We start from the raw sequence: 19604 nt of genomic DNA on the forward strand, positions 1-19604 counted from the left end.
GTTTTACTTGCTATATTGTATTTACTTTGCCACCATGGCCTTTTTTTGCCTTTACCTCCCTTATCTCACCTCATTTGCTCACATCGTATATAGACTTGTTTATACTGTATTATTGACTGTATGTTTGTTTTGCTCCATGTGTAACTCTGTGTCGTTGTATGTGTCGAACTGCTTTGCTTTATCTTGGCCAGGTCGCAATTGTAAATAAGAACTTGTTCTCAACTTGCCTACCTGGTTAAATAAAGGTGAAATAAATAAATAAAATGTGAAGCACAAATCAGGAAGATATGACCGTTACACCAGCACAGGGTATAGTAAGAATTTGTCAAAATAAGTGGATATATCATCGATGCACAACTATGCCTATTGACACTATAACTTTAATATTAAAACAACTGGAGGCAGAACTTTTGGATTTGACATTCATATCTTTAGTATGGCTTTCTGTAAACCGCAATTGAATACAGTAGTTTCCTCATCAAAGACATACACAAAATCATTGCCTTTGTCATTTTCAGCCAAATTTATACAGTCTGCAAGCCAACAAAATATGGTACAAGAGTCAAATTAACAGATGACAAGAAATTACAACAAGAAAGTGTCAATTAAAGCATTTTAGTTTCAAAACAATGTAAAGGCAAATATAATGGTTGCTCGGCTGTCCGTTGCTCAAAAATAGTCTCCAAAGTCACTGGTTTAGTCCTTAACAGAGAAGACTCCATTTTATATTTCCTTGTTGGCAAAAAAGTTGAATTCCCCTATCCCTCAAGGCATCTCAAAATGGATGACATGGTGCATTGTCCTTGTTCCATTTTCCAACGTCTTGGCCTTTTCTTTGTAAAGATGAAAACCAAAGCAATATTGACAGCTTTTTTTTATTTTTTATATATAGTCGACCAAGTCCATTGGAGTTCAACTTTTAAACTACACTGCTTATATGTCGATGCACCTGTAGTGATGCATTCTTTTGTCCATTTAGATAAAACTTTATTTCATTCTCCCTTATTGCCAGGTATTTACTTAGTAACTACATGGTAACTGCAAAATGCATTCTGGTAACTACTTGAAATGAATTGTTAAATTGTCACTTCCCTATATTTGAGACAAAGAATCCCCAAGGTTTCTAAATAAAAACATGAGAATTAGAGTAAAATATAGTGCTACCTCTACTTCTTATACAGTCACTAATGCTTGAGGTCTTAACTTACCTGCTTAAATAATGAAGGACGGAAGAATAAATAAACAAATCATTAGCATCATAAACAGCGTTGAGAATAAGATCACCCTAATTATGGAAATGTAAAGGACTCAAGTGTGTGTGTGAGCACGTATGACTGTGTGTGTGTTTGTGTGCATGTTTGTGTCTGTGTGTCATATTTGTGTTTCTGTGTGTGTCCCAGCACAAACAGCCACCTACATACGTCCGCATCCAACATCCTAATGCACAATAGCAGCTATCCAATCAATGTCATTAATTCAGTATTCCATTCACCTAAATAGACAAAAGCCCATCAGATTTGGTTATCCATTCACTGCTTTTATATTTGCTGTCAATTTCTTGCATATTCTTCTTTGGAATATCATCATTGCATAACTCCCTTCCTGTTATTCACGCCACTCTAATAGGCCCTCATTGGTCCAGCATCGATTCCAAAATGGAGCAGTACATATCCAAATAATCCCAAGCAAGAAATACAAAAGAATATAATGTAAAGTCACATATTGCCACTGGTCGTGTACTGTAAAGCTAAAGCCACAGAACAAATATATAGATCTATATTTGAAAATTAATATGATACTTCCTTTTTAGTGTAAAAAGAGGAAGACTATTTCAAGTTCAGTTCTCTTGTTCTCTTCGGCCTATTTTTGAGAGTAGGGGAGGTGGGGTCCAGTCTTTGTTTCTGGAGGGTCATTAGCAATGTGACACGTCAGGCTCTCGTGGTAGTTCTGCTGTGGCTTCGCTCTCCTCTGGAATGTCCTGAAGATCTGAGTAAAGAGACAATTAGCCAATTAAAAATGTACATCAAAGTTGCAAAAAAAACACATGGCCTTTAACAACTATCTATGGCAATTATAATAATCACAGACTCTTTAGAATAGTGGCAAACAGGTTATTTTCATACAAACTTGAATGGTACTGTACTCGCTTTTGTTTCGTTGGTCTGCAGATCATTGGTGTAGTGCGTTCCTTTTCTGGCAAATACGTTAATGTGCTTTTAGCATTAGTCATCTTGGATGCTAGCCTCTCTCTTAATTTCAGCTATATATATATATTAAATTGTGGAGAGTAGAGACACCAGCACTGTAATTTCTCATCAGGGAGTAGAATAAGTGAGCTGAGTACTAGGTCTGGAAAGACATCTCCACCCACACACCAAACACTGACAGAAGCAGCGGGATGTGAGGTGTTCGCACGCGCACATAGAGAGAACATGATGTGAGAAGGGCAGCGATGGTGTGTGTGTGTGTGTGTGTGTGTGTGTGTGTGTGTGTGTGTGTGTGTGCCAGAAAGAGAGTTTGTGCCTCATCACAAAATCGATGTATTATATAAAACTGTGTGTGGGCTTGCATTAGCATTATTGAGGGGACAGAGGTGAGCTCATCTCTGCTAAAGCACATCTCTGTATAATGATACTGCAGTGGGGATATCCCCTCTAGGGAATGTTAGATTTCTTTATATATTGCTGCTTTTTGCTGTTAGAACAGAATTACTCTGTTCTGAAAGCCCTGACATGAACAACACTAAAGCATCTACAGCAGGGCCGGCGTAGAAGGCAGGCCTTAGGGAGCCTGGCCCGCCCTACCATAGAATACCTCCTGGCCCGTCCAAAGAAAATGTATGGTTGAATGAAATGTACAGTATCGAAAATAGATATATATTTTTTAAGTAGTTGTTATTTGTATTTGCTATAACACAGACTTATGATATATAGCCCATTTCCCGAACATATTTTATGTTAAATTAAATATGTCTCAAGTAAATATGACTGACGGTTTTTAGACCCATCATAAATGCATTATGAAGTCTCTTTTTACCATTTCACATGAACAGTGGGTTCAGAAAGTATTCATACACCTGGACTTATTCCACATTTTGTTGTGTTACAGCCTGAATTCAAAATGGATGATTAAAAAAAAAACAATACACCATAATGACAAAGTGAAAACATGTTTTAGACATTTTTGTATTGCAAATTAAATACAGAAATATTGATTTTACATAAATATGACTGTGTGTATTGCTACACCGTTCAAAGTGTAATAACTTCACCATGCTCAAAGGAATATTCAATGTCGGCTTTTTATTACATTTTACCCAACTACCAATAGGTGCCGTTCTTTGTGAGACATTGGAAAACATCCCTGGTCTTTGTGGTTGAATCTGTGTTTGAAATTCACTGCTCAACTGGGGGACCTTACAGATATTTGTACAGAGGTGAGTCCTTAATGTGACTTGTTCAGCACATTTTTACTTCGGAAATTATTTAGGCTTGCCATAACAAAGGGGTTGAATAATTATTGACTCAAGACATATCAGCTTTTCATTTTTAATTAACAAATTCACTTTGACATTATGGGGTAGTGTGTGTAGGCCAGTAACAAAAATCTCAATTGAATCCATTTTAAATTCAGGTTGTAACATTCAGGTTGTAACATCTTTCCATTTCTTGCACACCTCTTCCACTGACCTGCAGCCAAGCTCCCCACTCTACTCATGTACTTTACTTATTCCAGGTTTAGGTCTTTTCCCCTGTTTGTAACAGTGCTATTCAATTTAACTGTTAGAATTTCTATATATGTTTGTTATACAGCTCTACAGTCTTATTTCAGTATCTGAAAAGCTTTATTTCATTTTATGGGCTTCCATTGCGCCAAATATGGTAGCTATCCCATTATTTACTTTTGTAAACTGATTGTAGGTAAGCAATGACCGCTGCCTAGCAACAGTCACTATGAATCTCATGAATGAGCACTGCTTACGTCAGATTTAGCTACGACGAGTCTTATTTTTGGTTAGTGCAACAGGTGTAAATTCTGATCACAACGTCGGACATAGCTAGGCCCAATCTAGCATTTATGACCAACTTTCTTTTTACAAAGGCTGGTGCAACTGGCCCCTGGTGCCAAAATGTTACTGCAGTGTGTCAGCAAATTAGAGGTTTCTCCTATTCATCTAAGGCAAAGATACTTATAGGTCTCCGCATTTATCGGTGTCTGGTGTTAGCTAGTAACTGGCTAGCTAGGTTTTCAGCCAGCATGGAACAAAAGAGGGGGAAGGTTTGCCCAAAACTCATCTTATCCCATCAAGAGACATGCCAAACGTAAGATTTACACACCTCGGGGACTCTCCGAGCGCGGTGACGCTTTGGCCTCCTTCTCCTCCTCCTCCTCCTCATCTGACGTCACCTCCACCTCCACATCACTGCCATCCTGATGCCCCTCCGAATGCTCGATTGACTCTTGGCTGGCCAATTTGGTGTCCGCGTTGGTTTCACTTGCTTTACGAAGGGGTGGAGCCTAGGCAACACGACAAGTGTTAAGTGGAACGACAAACCAAATCAAATTGTAACACCTATGGACAATTCATTTCTATATCTGGCTAATGTATAACCTATATTAACTCAACTCAGTTGAATGAGAGCATATTCCCATCTTTCAGATTCTCATCTACAACAATGAGCGGGCTAAGAATCAGTGCATCCCCCTATAGTTAAGCTAAGTGCAACTACCCACAGTGCCAGTGAGTAGCTCTACCTGCTCTGAGCCTGCAGGTCCCACACTGTCAAACACGGTGGTACTGTGGACCTTCATGTCGCGGACCTGCCTCTCCAGCTGGGCTCGGGCTTTTTCGCTATCCCTCAGGCGGCCATCGGCCCCCCTCAGCCTACCCAGCTCCTCCTGCAGGAGGCTGTGCTGCCTCTGGAGCAGGGCCAGCTCCCCAATGGCCGCCCCCGTGCTGGCCTCGGCCATGCCTGCGTCACGTGACAGGGAGCGCCACACCCGTCCGGTGGGCGTGGTCGGGGCATCAACTGGCGGGCCATCAGAGCGCAGGCAGAGCTCCAGGATGGAGTCCTGCTTGATCACAGTGCCCTGGGAGAGGAGAACGAGAGTAAGTTATAAGGGAATGAAGGGAGATATGAGGAGACTGAGGGTTTGAGAAACAGCTTCTATCTCCAGGCAATCAGACTGTTAAACAGTCACCACTAGGCGGCCTCCGCCCTGAACTTAGTCACTGTTCTAGCCGGCTACCACCCGGTACTCTACCCTGCACCTTAGAGACTACTGGTCACTTCATCCACTTTATATGAATATACTGTATTCTAGTCATGGCTAATCCTATATAAAACTTATTTGAAAAAAAATCTGGATACATTTATAGATGCCACAATAGAAAATACATTTAATTTGTTAACTGTGAGATAATGGAAGGAAAATAATACATTACTATTCAAGCAGATTAAAACAAGCAGAAACCTAAGCAGGTCTACTGTAACTAACTAAATTCTACATCAGTTGGTACGTCCTACTGTAACCTCCACAGTAAATATATGGGAGACCTGGGTCAAATATTATGTAAAATACGCTGAAATACTTGAGCTTCTCGGCACATTAAAACAAATGAAATAGTCCAGAAAATGCAAACTCAGCTAAATAAAGAATATTTGACAGTTGTATTTGACTCAGGTCTGGTACAAAGAGATGCATCCACTGACCTGGAGGGCATGAAGGTGGGCACTAAGGTTGACCAGCCTCTGATACACTTCCTGAAAAATACACCATCAGTGAATACAATAAATATTATGCCAACACAATCAAGAGCAAATACCAACACCATTACTCATGATAATAGGCTAAATAGATATACACACACACAGACACACAAAATAAAACAAACAAAACCTCCCGCCATCTCCAGTCAAATATGTCAGTGGGTTCTCTTAGCTAGTTAGCCATGTACGGATAAAGTGACAGTAGTTCCTTATGAGATTGAGTGAACATTTACTACTGTACCTCGGTTGAGGGCCTATCTCCAGCCTGATTCCCATTCCAGTCCTGGGAAATTTGAAATATTAGACACTTAAATCAACACTATATTTGACAATTGTTGTGAATAAACTATTGTTTATTCACAACATGTCAGAAAGCAATATAAGATTAATTGGGTGTAAGAATAAATTAACTAAACAAAACACCAATTAATGCCACAGAGCTAAACTGAGAAGAGTTTCATGCAAACATAATACAGTAAACTAAAATACTTTTAAACAAAAATATTAGTATGATCCTCATATGACTTGGTTTCTGTCTTTTGAAATTCAAAATGCCATTAAATGAAGCAAATGACTCACTGATTGATTGTATTATAGAATTGCTTCATATCACAAGAGAAATTCAACTCCTTCGGTGGTGAAAAATGTTTAACAAACTATACTGAACAAAAATATAAACGCAACATTTTAAGATTTCACAAAGTTACAGTTCATATAAGGAAATCAGTCATTTAAAATATATTCATTAGGCCCTAATCTATGGATTTCACATGACTGGGAATACAGATATGCATTTGTTGGTCACAGATAACTTTTAAAAATAAGTAGGGTTGCGGCTCAGAAAAACAGTCAGTATCTGGTGTGACCACCTTTTGCCTCATGCAGCGCGACACATCTCCTTCACTTAGAGTTGATTGTGGCCTATGGAATGTTGTCCCACTCCTTTTCAATGGCTGTGCGAAGTCGCTGGATTTTGGCGGAAACTGGAACATGCTTTCGTACACGTTGATCCAGAGCATCTCAAACAGGCTCAATGGGGGACATGTCTGGTGGGAATTGCAAGCCATGGAAGAACTGGGACAATTTCAGCTTTGTTTCAGAACATTCAATTATCTGGAATGAGCTCTGGTGGACATTCCTGCAGTCAGCATGCCAATTGCACGCTTTCTCAAAATATGAGACATTGGTGGCATTGTGTTGTGTGACAAAACTGCACATTTTAGGGTGGCCTTTTATCGTCCCAGCACAAGATGCACCTGTGTAATGATCATGCTGTTTAATCAGCTTATTGATATGCCACACCTGTCAGGTGGATGGATTATCTTGGCAAAGGAGAACTGATCACTAAAAAGGATGTAAAAAAATTTGTCCACAAAATTTGAGAGAAATACGCTTTTTGTGCATATGTAACATTTCTGGGATATTTTATTTCAGTTCATGAAACCAACACTTTTACATGTTGCGTTGATATTTTTGTTCAGTGTACTTTTCAACTTTTGCAATTAATGAATATTTGTCTAAGTAAACCAGTAGGGCTTCATTGTGAAACTTTCCTATTATTGTCATGACATTTCAGAATAGAGTTGTCAAACAGGCTTCATAGAAGAATAGTGATTGGAAAAATGGATGTTGCCATGGATACTCCATGGCACTGTTTGAAACAGAGCTGTCAAGCTATAATAACTCAGAGAGCAGAAGACTCAGATAACAGAAGCATTCACTTGAAACTTCAAACATAAAGCATTAGGCATGTTCATTAGGCACCAAACAGAAATTGGACTGAAACCATTTTTGTTATCCATTGTAAATGCCATAATGCAGTGGTTCCCAAACCTTTTCACTCGGGCCAGGGCTCTAGACTAATTATTTCCACTGGTTTTCAGTTGATGGCATCAGCACATGATTTGGTCACACCAATAATGACCTGACCCGTGTCCTATAATGTACCTGTATTCCATACAGAACCAGGCTAATAATGACTAGCCACCTTTTAAAGTTGCATGCCCTTGGCTTGACATCCAGGTAAATTTGCCCGTGGCACATTGGGCCGGTGCCAATGTGAAAGCGGACGATGCACAAATCTTTTAAATGTTATATTTAATTTGCGGCCTGAGCAAGTAGCCAATAATGACCTACACAAAATTACATTTGAACTTGACAATATCAGATTTACATTGATTATTTGGTGCGCAATCTCAAAAAGAGTAATTGTTAGCAATTTTGGACGGTCACAGTTGTAGAGCACTGGTAATTTCTGTTTACCCAGTTAGATTCTTCCAGGTTTCAGAGTTTTCACAGATTTTCATTCTCAAAAATCAACTTAACATTTAATGTTCTAAGTCCACATAAAATGCTTACACCACACCAGGAGACCACTTTTGATGTCTGGGAACAATAAAACATTTGAAATAAATATTTGGTGGGTGTAGTTTTCCTTTAATTAAATTTCACGACTAGGGACCATTGTGTTTAGCTAGTGGGTTTTTTGTACTATACAATGTACAGTATATGATTCATGAGATGGCAGATTTTGCAAAATAAATGCCCTGTGATTGATACAAATCATCATGATATCATTCTGCCAGGTAGGCCTACTTTGCAGTCAACATTTAATTGGGAAGGTTTTTTGGGAAAGCCTTTAGAAATGTTCATTCAAACAGCTCATGATGATTGAACTGCATATCGCAAAGATTCAAACAAGAATTCGGACTAAACTTTTTGAATGTTTCAAGCAGACCACCATTATTATCCCTCTGCCCAAGAAAGCCAATGTAACCTGTCTAAATGACTATTGCCCTGTAGCACTCACATCTGTAGCCATGAAATGCTTTGAAAGGCTGGTCATGGCTCACATCAACACCATCACTTCGATTTACACACCGCCCCAACAGATCCACAGATGACGCAATCTATTGCCCTCTCCCACCTGGACAAAAGGAACACCGACATGAGAATGCTGTTCATTAACAACGGCTCAGCGTTCAACACCATAGTGCCCTCCAAGCTAAGGACCCTGGGATTAAACCCCTCCCTCTGCAACTGGATCCTGGACTTCCTGACGGTTACCCTCACCACCTGGGGATGTCCCAACAACACATCCGCCACGCTGACCCTCAACACGGGGCCCATCTGGTGTGCATGCTTAGTCCCCTCCTGCACTCCCTGTTCACCCACGACTCCAACACCATCATTAAGTTTGCCGACGACACGACGGTGATAGGCCTGATCACAGACGACGATGAGACAGCCAATAGGGAGGTCTGAGACCTTGCAATGTGGTTCCAGGACAACAACCTCTCCCTCAACGTCAGCAAGACAAAAGGAGCTGATCGTACAGGTAACGGAGGGGCGATCCCACCCCCATTGACGGGCTGTAGTGGAGCAGGTCTTGAGCTTCAAGTTCCTCGGGGTCCACATCACTAAGGAATTATCAAGGTTCACAAACACCTACACAGTAGTGAAGAGGGCATGACAATGCCTCTTCCCCTCAGGAGGCTGAAAAGACTTGGCATGGGCCCTCAAAAAGTTCTACAGCTACACCTTTGAGAGCATCGTGACTGGATGCTTCACTGCTTGGTATGGCAACTGATTGGCACTCGAACGCAAGGCGCTACAGAGGGTAGTGCGTACGGCCGAGCTCCCTGCCATCCAGAACATCTTTAAAAAGGTGTCGGAGCAAGGCCCAAAACATTTTCAAAGACTCCAGCCACCCATGTCATAGACTGTTCTCTGCTACCGCAAGGCAAGCGTTACCAATGCACCAAGTCTGGAACTAACAGGACCCTGAACAGCCATAAGCCATAAATAGTTACTTAATTAGTTAGTCTGGGAAGCTATTGGTTATCTACATTGACCACTTTTGACTCATCACATACACTGCTGTTACTGTTTATTATCTATCCTGCCGCCTAGTCACTATCCTTACCTAGATGTACATATCTACCTCAATTACCTCGTAACCCTGCACATCGACTTGGTACTGGTACCCCGTGTATATAGCCATGTCATTGTTACTCATTGTGTATTTATTCCACATGTTATTATTTTTCTATTTTTACTATTTATATTTTTTTCTCTCCGCATTTTTGGGAAGGGCCCGTCAGTAAGCATTTCCCTGTTAGTCTACACCTTGATTTGATTCCCCCATGTGAACCATGCTCACAATGAGAAATCTTGCTTGGGACCTGAAGAATTCTGTTAGCTTCCCGAGCTAAGGACTTGGCTTTAGCTCAGCAAGCTAAAACATTATTGTGGCGCATGGGTACCTTGGTTCTAAGCCTGGTAGACCACACTAAATGACCATGCTATTATTATCATCATCATTATTATAATAATATAATCATTATTATTAAGACCTTTACCTTTGCTGCTGGGCACCCGTGCATTCCATTGAGAACCACCTCCTGGCCATCTACAAACAAACAACGGTCATCAGTGGTCATCGCTCACAGTGCTATGGAGACTAGACTACTGTAAGCCTCGTCAATTAATGGCATAGAGGAGTAACTCACTGATCACTAGTGCTCCCGTGTGGTTCGGGTGACCGTTGAAACTGCAGGGCAGAGGCACTGCAAAGGTGGAGCCCAGCAGTAGCTCACTCAGCCTATCCACTGGGAGACACAAATGGAGACAATACAGCATCAGTGCCTTAACAAAATGTATGGTGCGTTCATTTCAGCTCACCTGTGACAGGGTGGGCTGAGTTCACATTTTAGACCATTCCATCGGGCCTAAAGTCATATCGCAGCCCACATGGACAAGATATGGAAGAATCTAACAAAGTATTACACATGGCAGCAAATACACAAACAAGATTAATACAAAAAGAATCATGAAAATTTAAACAAAAATCTTGTATGGCAGAAGAAGAGTATTTTTACAATAATCTAATAAGTAATCTAATAAGTATCTGTTAAGATTATCTTGATAGCACATTGGTAGTATTCAGTGACAAATATTAAAACTAAGCAGGGCTTAGCTGAAGCTTAGCTGTAGGTAAATCAACTGTCCAGTAGGAGGTGCTGCCCAGCCTATTACTTTAACCATACAAACTCGTATATTAAAATATAAAACATTTCTGATAGTAATTATCATGATTTTTTATGTATTGTCTAATAAAAACAATGTGAAACCAACAATAACGGTTAGAACATACACTTTTCTTATAATAATCGTTGTTGCTCATACGTTTCCCAATTTTGTTGTAGCTCTAAACGAGATCACCTGATTCATCTATTCAAGGGCTTGGTGATCAGTGACGAGCTGAATCTGGTGTGCTAGCTCTGGAATAGATCAAATACATGGAAAAGCTGGGGGCCCCGGGCAGAGGTTTGAGAACCACTAACATAAGGCAAAACATATCAAAATCTTACCAGATACTTAGATTTTTTTGTACAAATCACTTTCTTCTGCCATACAAAAGATTAGATGTTTGAATCTTTTCCATATGGGCGGGCAAGCTAAAACAAAATGTACCTTATTAAAGCCACACTCTAAATAAAGAGAAAGCAACCAATGACATTTCAAATGCATATAAAACCTTCTATGATATAGTGCTCAAGGAATGACATTCCACGAGAGAAACATTAGCCTAGGGGATGACAGCCACTTCAAATTCATAAACATACACATGATACCCACACTGAGGACTACTGTGTGTAGGGTGGAAACTGGACAACTGTACATGTCAATCAATGTTTGGATGATGATGAGTTAACGGTTTGCTGTTTGTGTAAATGTAGCCACAGTGCCTTCAGAAAGTATTCACACCCCTGTATTTAAAATAGATTACATTTAGATTTGTTGTCAATGGCCTACACACAATAATGTCAAAGTGGAATTATGTTTTCCATGATTTTTGAATGACTACCTCATCTCTGTACCCCACACATACAATTATCTGTAAAGTCCCTCAGTCGAGCAGTGAATTTCAAACACAGAATCAACCACAAATACCAGGAAGATGCCCTTCTTTGCCTCACAAAGGTAGAAGGTTTCTATTGGTAGAAAACAAGGCATACATTGAATATCCATTTGAGCATGGTGAAGTTATTAATTACACTTTAGATAGTGTATCAATACAGTCAGTCACAACAAAGATGCAGGCGGTCCTTCCTAACTAAGTTGCCAGAAAGGAAGGAAACCGCTCAGGGATTTCCCAATGAGGCCAATGCTGACTTTAAAACAGTTACAGAGGGGCAGCAGGTAGCCTAGCAGATAAGCTCTTTGGGCCAGTAACCGAAAGGCTGCTTATTCAAATCCCATGATGAAGTGGACGTCTATTAAGACACCCGTTGATTAAGGCATGTGGAAGACACATTTCCGTTGAATGCATTCAGTTGTGCAACTGACTAGGTATACCCTTTCCCTTATGGCTAAGAAAACATGGATCAACATTGTAGTTACTCCACAAAACTAACCTAATTGACAGAGTGAAAAGGAAGCCTGTACAGAATAAAACATATTCCAAAACCGTGCATCCTGTTTGCAACAAGGAATCAAAGTAATACTGTAAAAAAGGTGGCAAAGCAATTCACTTTTTGTGCTGAATACAATGTGTTATGTTTGGGGCAAATCCAATACATTATGGAGTACCACTCTCCATATTGTCACGCAGAGTGGGTGGCTGTATCATGTTATGGGTGTGCTTGTAATCGTTAAGGACTGGGGTGTTTTTCAGGATAAAGAAATTAACTAAATGGAGCTAAGCAAAGAAAAAGTCAGAGGAAAACCTGGTTTTTGTCTTGCTTTCCACCAGACACTGGGAGATGAATTCACCTTTTCAGAAAGACAACAACCAAAAAGACCGTGACTATTCCTGATATGGCTGAGATACGGTTTGACTTAAATCTACTGGTTGTCTAGCAATGACAGAGCTTGAAGAATAAAATAAAAAATCATGTGCAGGTTGCACAATCCAGGTGTGGAAAGCTCTTCGAGACTTACCCAGAAAAACTCACAGCTGTAATCGCTGCCTCGGTTAGTATTATAAAGTATTGATTCAGGGGTGTTAATACTTATGTTAAATGACATTTCTCTTTCATTTTCAAAAAATGTTTAAAAAAAATCACTATGGGGTATTGTGTATAGATGGGTGATAAAAACAAATATGTAATCCATTTTAAATACAGGCTTTAACAACACAATGTGGACTAAGTCAAGGGGCATTAATACTTTCTGAAGGCACTGTACAAGGCTTTGAAAAACAAGTTCCTTCTCAGAGGACAATTAAACGTATCTATAATTGTACAGACAGTACACAATTCTAATGTCTGTTTGACAGTTCCAAGTGAAGTAAAACCGTAATGTATGCCAACCAATGGCCTTCTATGGAGGGAACTTTGAAGTCATTCATCTGAAATGTATGGTATGTTTGGCAACTGAGCCACCACCTGGCAGCTATTTTGTGCCAACACATTGCACATTCATCCGTTGAATAATGAGGAAAGTAATAGCAACAGTTGATTGCCAAGTACAACCGAGAACATGGCAACTTTGAAGTATCGTTGAAGTCAGTTAACACTAGAACCGTTAAAGCAGTCATTTGAACTGCTCATTCATTTATTTATTCTTAACTTCTTGGATATAGGGGGCGCTATTTTAATTTTTGGATGAAAAACGTTCCCGTTTTAAACAAGATATTTTGTCACGAAAAGATGCTCGACTATGCATATAATTGACAGCTTTGGAAAGAAAACACTGACGTTTCCAAAACTGCAAAGATATTGTCTGTGAGTGCCACAGAACTGATGTTACAGAAAAAACCCTGATAAAAATCCAATCAGGAAGTGTCGCATTTTTTGAAACCGCCTCATGCCAATGACTCCTTATATGGCTGTGAATGGGCCACGAATGAGCTTAGGCTTTCTGTCGCTTCCCCAAGGTGTCGACAGCATTGTGACGTATTTGTAGGCATATCATTGGAAGATTGACCATAAGAGACTACATCTACCAGGTGGTCGCTTGGTGTCCTCCGTCGCAATTATTGCGTAATCTCCAGCTGCAGTATTTTTCCGTTTGCTTCTGGTGAGAAGCCAACTGCCACCACTGATAGATTATCGAATAGATATGTGAAAAACACCTTGGATTGATTCTAAACAACAATGTTTCTGTCGATATTATGGAGCTAATTTGGAAAAAAGTTCAGCGTTGTAAGTGACTGCATTTTCCGGTCTTTTTCTTAGCCAAACGTGATGAACAAAACGGAGCTATTTCGTCTACACAAATAATATTTTTGGAAAAAAATGAACATTTGCTATCTAACTAAGAGTCTCGTCATTGAAAACATCCGAAGTTCTTCAAAGGTAAATTATTTTATTTGAATGCTTTTCTTGTTTTTGTGAAAATGTTGTCTGCTGAATGCTAGACTTAATGCTATGCTAGGCTATCAATACTCTTACACAAATGCTTGTGTAGCTTTGGTTAACAAAAGGCTAAGCTTGTGTTTGAATATATTTATTTCATTTCATTTGCGATTTTCATGAATAGGAAACGTTGCGTTATGGTAATGAGCTTGAGGCTATGCTTACGCTCCCGGATACGGGATTGCTCGTCGTTAGAGGTTAAAGTCATGCCCCATTCCGTCCTTGACTTTTTCTAAATAAGTCTATATAACACACTGTGGATGTTAGAATCTAATATCACAAACAGAACTGGAGTTATGAACAGTTTTAGAAGGGGAATGTCATTTTTGAATGGTTTCCCCCCAATGCCACTCCTTCTCCTGACAGTAGGGCCTGCTCCCCTCCTTCTCCCGACATGAAGGTGCCGTGCCCAGTTGATAATCACCCCAATAATTGCCTCGAAACTGAACCTAAACTCGTTTCACACATATAACGACAGATTAAATAAATGAAGTAAAGTATGATGGTGGATAAAGGGGAGAATGGATGAGTTGATGAGAGGGGAAGCGAACGATGCATAATTATGTAATCACCAATTGTGAATGAAGAACAGGAGTTGCCATTCGATTGTATTAGTATATTCTAGTTATAATCTCAAAATGGTATATACCTATATCAGCCCACCAAATCCACGCAGTTTTATCAGTCTACTCTGGCCTACACAGTGAGAGCGTGCAGAATTTACAACGGCAAGAAGACCAAGCCAAATGAATGCACATGCTGCGTTAGCGTTGCTACAAAATCCAAATGAAAACGACTCAGATGGTGGGGAAGAAATTAACCATTGACATCTCTGATGATTACTCTTCGGATTCTGAGCCTCAGTCTGAAACTACACCTCAGATGTCAAAGAAGCCAAAACAGTGCGCACCTTACAGGTGCCCGCGCCCCCACCAAATGTAACTGCAGTGGAACGGTGAGACAGGAGAAAGGAAGAGATGGCACTGCTAAGAGCCCATTATGAGCACAAAATGTAATGACTGAGAGAACAGATCTTATATCTCAAGAAAGAAACATCAGCAATACACTCACAAGCTTTCGTTGTGGCATGGACATAATCCAACTGATGCCATTGCATGAAGAAGCACACCATGTAAGCACGAGCTGACAATAATTGACTATTTTCGACGGCTGCCATAGCAACACTTAAATTCATTATAATTCCATCACGCTTTTGTGATAATTTTCTTGAAACTGAGAAACTTGCTCTCCATCCTTCTGTCTATTACCCTACCTATCTTCTTCACTTTCTCCCCCACCACCAACCCCTCACCCTCTGCGATGGCGTCCGTAAGCAGTCTCTCGCCGAGCGGCACCTGGGGCATGTCAGCCCGGAACAGGTTCCGGGAGTTGGGGCCCCCCGGCAGCATGATCTCCTGGCCCCCTGTCACCTCGGCCAGGTCCGAGAACAGGGTGACTCGCTCCTGGAGCAGCTCCAGCACCTCCCGGTCCTTCTGCTGGATGTCCGCTGGAAGGAGAGATGAAGGTAGAGAAAGAAAGATGGAAGGGATGGGGGCGGGGGGGGAAAGAGATGGAGTAGAGAGAAAGAGGGAAAGAGTAGAGAGAAAGAGGGAAGGAAAGGGAGAAAGAGAGGGAAGGGAGAAAGTCAGGAAAACCTGACATGATGCTCCTCCTTAAGACCTCGACTTGTCAATGTCAATGGTTTCCGGTTCCGGTTGGAGCGAGCGGCCGCATCTACACTTCGGTCCGCAGGTAGTATAACTTTTTATAACTTTTCATTACATTTCGTTATAGTACAACGGTTTGATTTGTCTAATCTTAGCAATTTCTTCTTAGCCAGCTACATAGCCGTCTTTGTATCAACGACAATTGCATAATTATCGTATTTCGTCGTCCTAACGTATCTGCCCAGCAGCTAGCTAAGCAGCTAGCTAACATCCACTGTCCACTAGCACTGTAGAAACTATTACACTCAACTGAACGACTCGATTAGTGTAGTGTCAGCTAGCTACATAGTTGTCTTCGTATCCAAGATAATTGTGCAGTTTAGAGTGTGTAGACTCAGAGTGATTATCTTAATTTACCGAGGTTAGCTAGCCAGCTATTTGTCGTCCTTAACGTAGGTAATGCTGCTAGCTAGCTAGCCAACAGCTAGCCAACCTCTACCGAATTGAACTCCAACTACCCGGTCAACATTCCGTCGTTCCACAGGTAGTATCACATTTTCATTTCACTTCATTACAGTACAACGGTTTGATTTGTTGATCGTAGCTAGCCAGCTACATAGCCGTCTTTGTATCTAAGACAATTGTGTAGCCTAGAGCGATTTTCTAGGTTAGCTGGCCAGCTATTGTCGTTCTTCTAACGTAGCTAGCCAGCTACCCCCGAATAGCAGCACTGTAGTAACTATTACAGTACAACGGTTTGTTTTGTTTGATCGTAGCTAGCTAGCTACATAGCCGTCTTTGTTTCTAAGACAATTGTGTAGCCTAGAGCGATTTTCTAGGTTAGCCAGCCAGCTATTGTCGTTCTTTTAAAGTAACGGAACGCAATCAACCTTGCTAGCTAGCCAGCTAGCCCCCGAATAGCAGCACTGTAGAAACTATTACACTCGACGGAACGACTTGATTAGTGTAGTGTCAACATCGCAGCCACTACCTGCTAGCCTACTCCAGCAGTACTGTTTCATTTCAATCATTTTAGTCAATAAGATTCTTGCCACGTAAGCTTAACTTTCTGAACATTCGAGACGTGTAGTCCACTTGTCATTCCAATCTCCTTTGCATTAGCGTAGCCTCTTCTGTACCCTGTTAACTATGTGTCTATCTATCCCTGTTCTCTCCTCTCTGCACAGACCATACAAACGCTCCACACCGCGTGGCCGCGGCACCCTAATCTGGTGGTCCCAGCGCGCACGACCCACGTGGAGTTCCTGGTCTCCGGTAGCCTCTGGAACTGCCGATCTGCGGCCAACAAGGCAGAGTTCATCTCAGCCTATGCCTCCCTCCAGTCCCTCGACTTCCTGGCACTGACGGAAACATGGATCACCACAGATAACACTGCTACTCCTACTGCTCTCTCTTCGTCCGCCCACGTGTTCTCGCACACCCCGAGAGCTTCTGGTCAGCGGGGTGGTGGCACCGGGATCCTCATCTCTCCCAAGTGGTCATTCTCTCTCTCCCCTTACCCATCTATCTATCGCCTCCTTTGAATTCCATGCTGTCACAGTTACCAGCCCTTTCAAGCTTAACATTCTTATCATTTATCGCCCTCCAGGTTCCCTCGGAGAGTTCATCAATGAGCTTGATGCCTTGATAAGCTCCTTTCCTGAGGACGGCTCACCTCTCACAGTCCTGGGCGACTTTAACCTCCCCACGTCTACCTTTGACTCATTCCTCTCTGCCTCCTTCTTTCCACTCCTCTCCTCTTTGACCTCACCCTCTCACCTTCCCCCTACTCACAAGGCAGGCAATACGCTCGACCTCATCTTTACTAGATGCTGTTCTTCCACTAACCTCACTGCAACTCCCCTCCAAGTCTCCGACCACTACCTTGTATCCTTTTCCCTCTCGCTCTCATCCAACACTTCCCACACTGCCCCTACTCGGATGGTATCGCGCCGTCCCAACCTTCGCTCTCTCTCCCCGCTACTCTTTCCTCTTCCATCCTTTCATCTCTTCCCTCTGCTCATACCTTCTCCAACCTTTCTCCTGACTCTGCCTCCTCAACCCTCCTCTCTTCCCTTTCTGCATCCTTTGACTCTCTATGTCCCCTATCCTCCAGGCCGGCTCGGTCCTCCCCTCCCGCTCCGTGGCTCGATGACTCATTGCGAGCTCACAGAACAGAGCTCCGGGCAGCCGAGCGGAAATGGAGGAAAACTCGCCTCCCTGCGGACCTGGCATCCTTTCACTCCCTCCTCTCTACATTTTCCTCCTCTGTCTCTGCTGCTAAAGCCACTTTCTACCACTCTAAATTCCAAGCATCTGCCTCTAACCCTAGGAAGCTCTTTGCCACCTTCTCCTCCCTCCTGAATCCTCCCCCCCCCCCCCCTCCTCCCTCTCTGCAGATGACTTCGTCAACCATTTTGAAAAGAAGGTCGACGACATCCGATCCTCGTTTGCTAAGTCAAACGACACCGCTGGTTCTGCTCACACTGCCCTACCCTGTGCTCTGACCTCTTTCTCCCCTCTCTCTCCAGATGAAATCTCGCTTCTTGTGACGGCCGGCCGCCCAACAACCTGCCCGCTCGACCCTATCCCCTCCTCTCTCCTCCAGACCATTTCCGGGGACCTTCTCCCTTACCTCACCTCGCTCATCAACTCATCCCTGACCGCTGGCTACGTCCCTTCCGTCTTCAAGAGAGCGAGAGTTGCACCCCTTCTGAAGAAACCTACACTCGATCCCTCCGATGTCAACAACTACAGACCAGTATCCCTTCTTTCTTTCTCTCCAAAACTCTTGAACGTGCCGTCCTTGGCCAGCTCTCCCGCTATCTCTCTCAGAATGACCTTCTTGATCCAAATCAGTCAGGTTTCAAGACTAGTCATTCAACTGAGACTGCTCTTCTCTGCATCACGGAGGCGCTCCGCACTGCTAAAGCTAACTCTCTCTCCTCTGCTCTCATCCTTCTAGACCTATCGGCTGCCTTCGATACTGTGAACCATCAGATCCTCCTCTCCACCCTCTCCGAGTTGGGCATCTCCGGCGCGGCCCACGCTTGGATTGCGTCCTACCTGACAGGTCGCTCCTACCAGGTGGCGTGGCGAGAATCTGTCTCCTCGCCACGCGCTCTCACCACTGGTGTCCCCCAGGGCTCTGTTCTAGGCCCTCTCCTATTCTCGCTATACACCAAGTCACTTGGCTCTGTCATAACCTCACATGGTCTCTCCTATCATTGCTATGCAGACGACACACAATTAATCTTCTCCTTTCCCCTTCTGATGACCAGGTGGCGAATCGCATCTCTGCATGTCTGGCAGACATATCAGTGTGGATGACGGATCACCACCTCAAGCTGAACCTCGGCAAGACGGAGCTGCTCTTCCTCCCGGGGAAGGACTGCCCGTTCCATGATCTCGCCATCACGGTTGACAACTCCATTGTGTCCTCCTCCCAGAGCGCTAAGAACCTTGGCGTGATCCTGGACAACACCCTGTCGTTCTCAACCAACATCATGGCGGTGGCCCGTTCCTGTAGGTTCATGCTCTACAACATCCGCAGAGTACGACCCTGCCTCACACAGGAAGCGGCGCAGGTCCTAATCCAGGCACTTGTCATCTCCCGTCTGGATTACTGCAACTCGCTGTTGGCTGGGCTCCCTGCCTGTGCCATTAAACCCCTACAACTCATCCAGAACGCCGCAGCCCGTCTGGTGTTCAACCTTCCCAAGTTCTCCCACGTCACCCCGCTCCTCCGCTCTCTCCACTGGCTTCCAGTTGAAGCTCGCATCCGCTACAAGACCATGGTGCTT

The 19604-nt window shown here is 42.6% G+C and overlaps 1 protein-coding gene across 3 annotated transcripts in view; it reads right to left on the bottom strand.

The window, feature by feature from the left end:
- Positions 1-360: 360 nt before the first annotated feature.
- The window catches only part of LOC135549855 (rho guanine nucleotide exchange factor 2-like), a 64591-nt gene continuing 45347 nt past the window's right edge, over positions 361-19604 (bottom strand). For all 3 annotated transcript variants that reach the window (XM_064980204.1, XM_064980206.1, XM_064980205.1), the window contains 8 exons: positions 15447-15641; positions 10283-10381; positions 10133-10182; positions 6013-6054; positions 5715-5765; positions 4756-5091; positions 4338-4518; positions 361-1986 (listed from right to left, as the gene is read on the bottom strand). In XM_064980204.1, the coding sequence (XP_064836276.1) occupies positions 1913-1986; positions 4338-4518; positions 4756-5091; positions 5715-5765; positions 6013-6054; positions 10133-10182; positions 10283-10381; positions 15447-15641 (1028 nt within the window). In that variant the 3' untranslated portion in view covers positions 361-1912. The remainder of the gene's footprint in view (positions 1987-4337; positions 4519-4755; positions 5092-5714; positions 5766-6012; positions 6055-10132; positions 10183-10282; positions 10382-15446; positions 15642-19604) is intronic.

Source organism: Oncorhynchus masou, chromosome 12 (genome assembly GCF_036934945.1).
Source record: "Oncorhynchus masou masou isolate Uvic2021 chromosome 12, UVic_Omas_1.1, whole genome shotgun sequence".
Classification (NCBI taxonomy): Eukaryota; Metazoa; Chordata; class Actinopteri; order Salmoniformes; family Salmonidae; genus Oncorhynchus; species Oncorhynchus masou.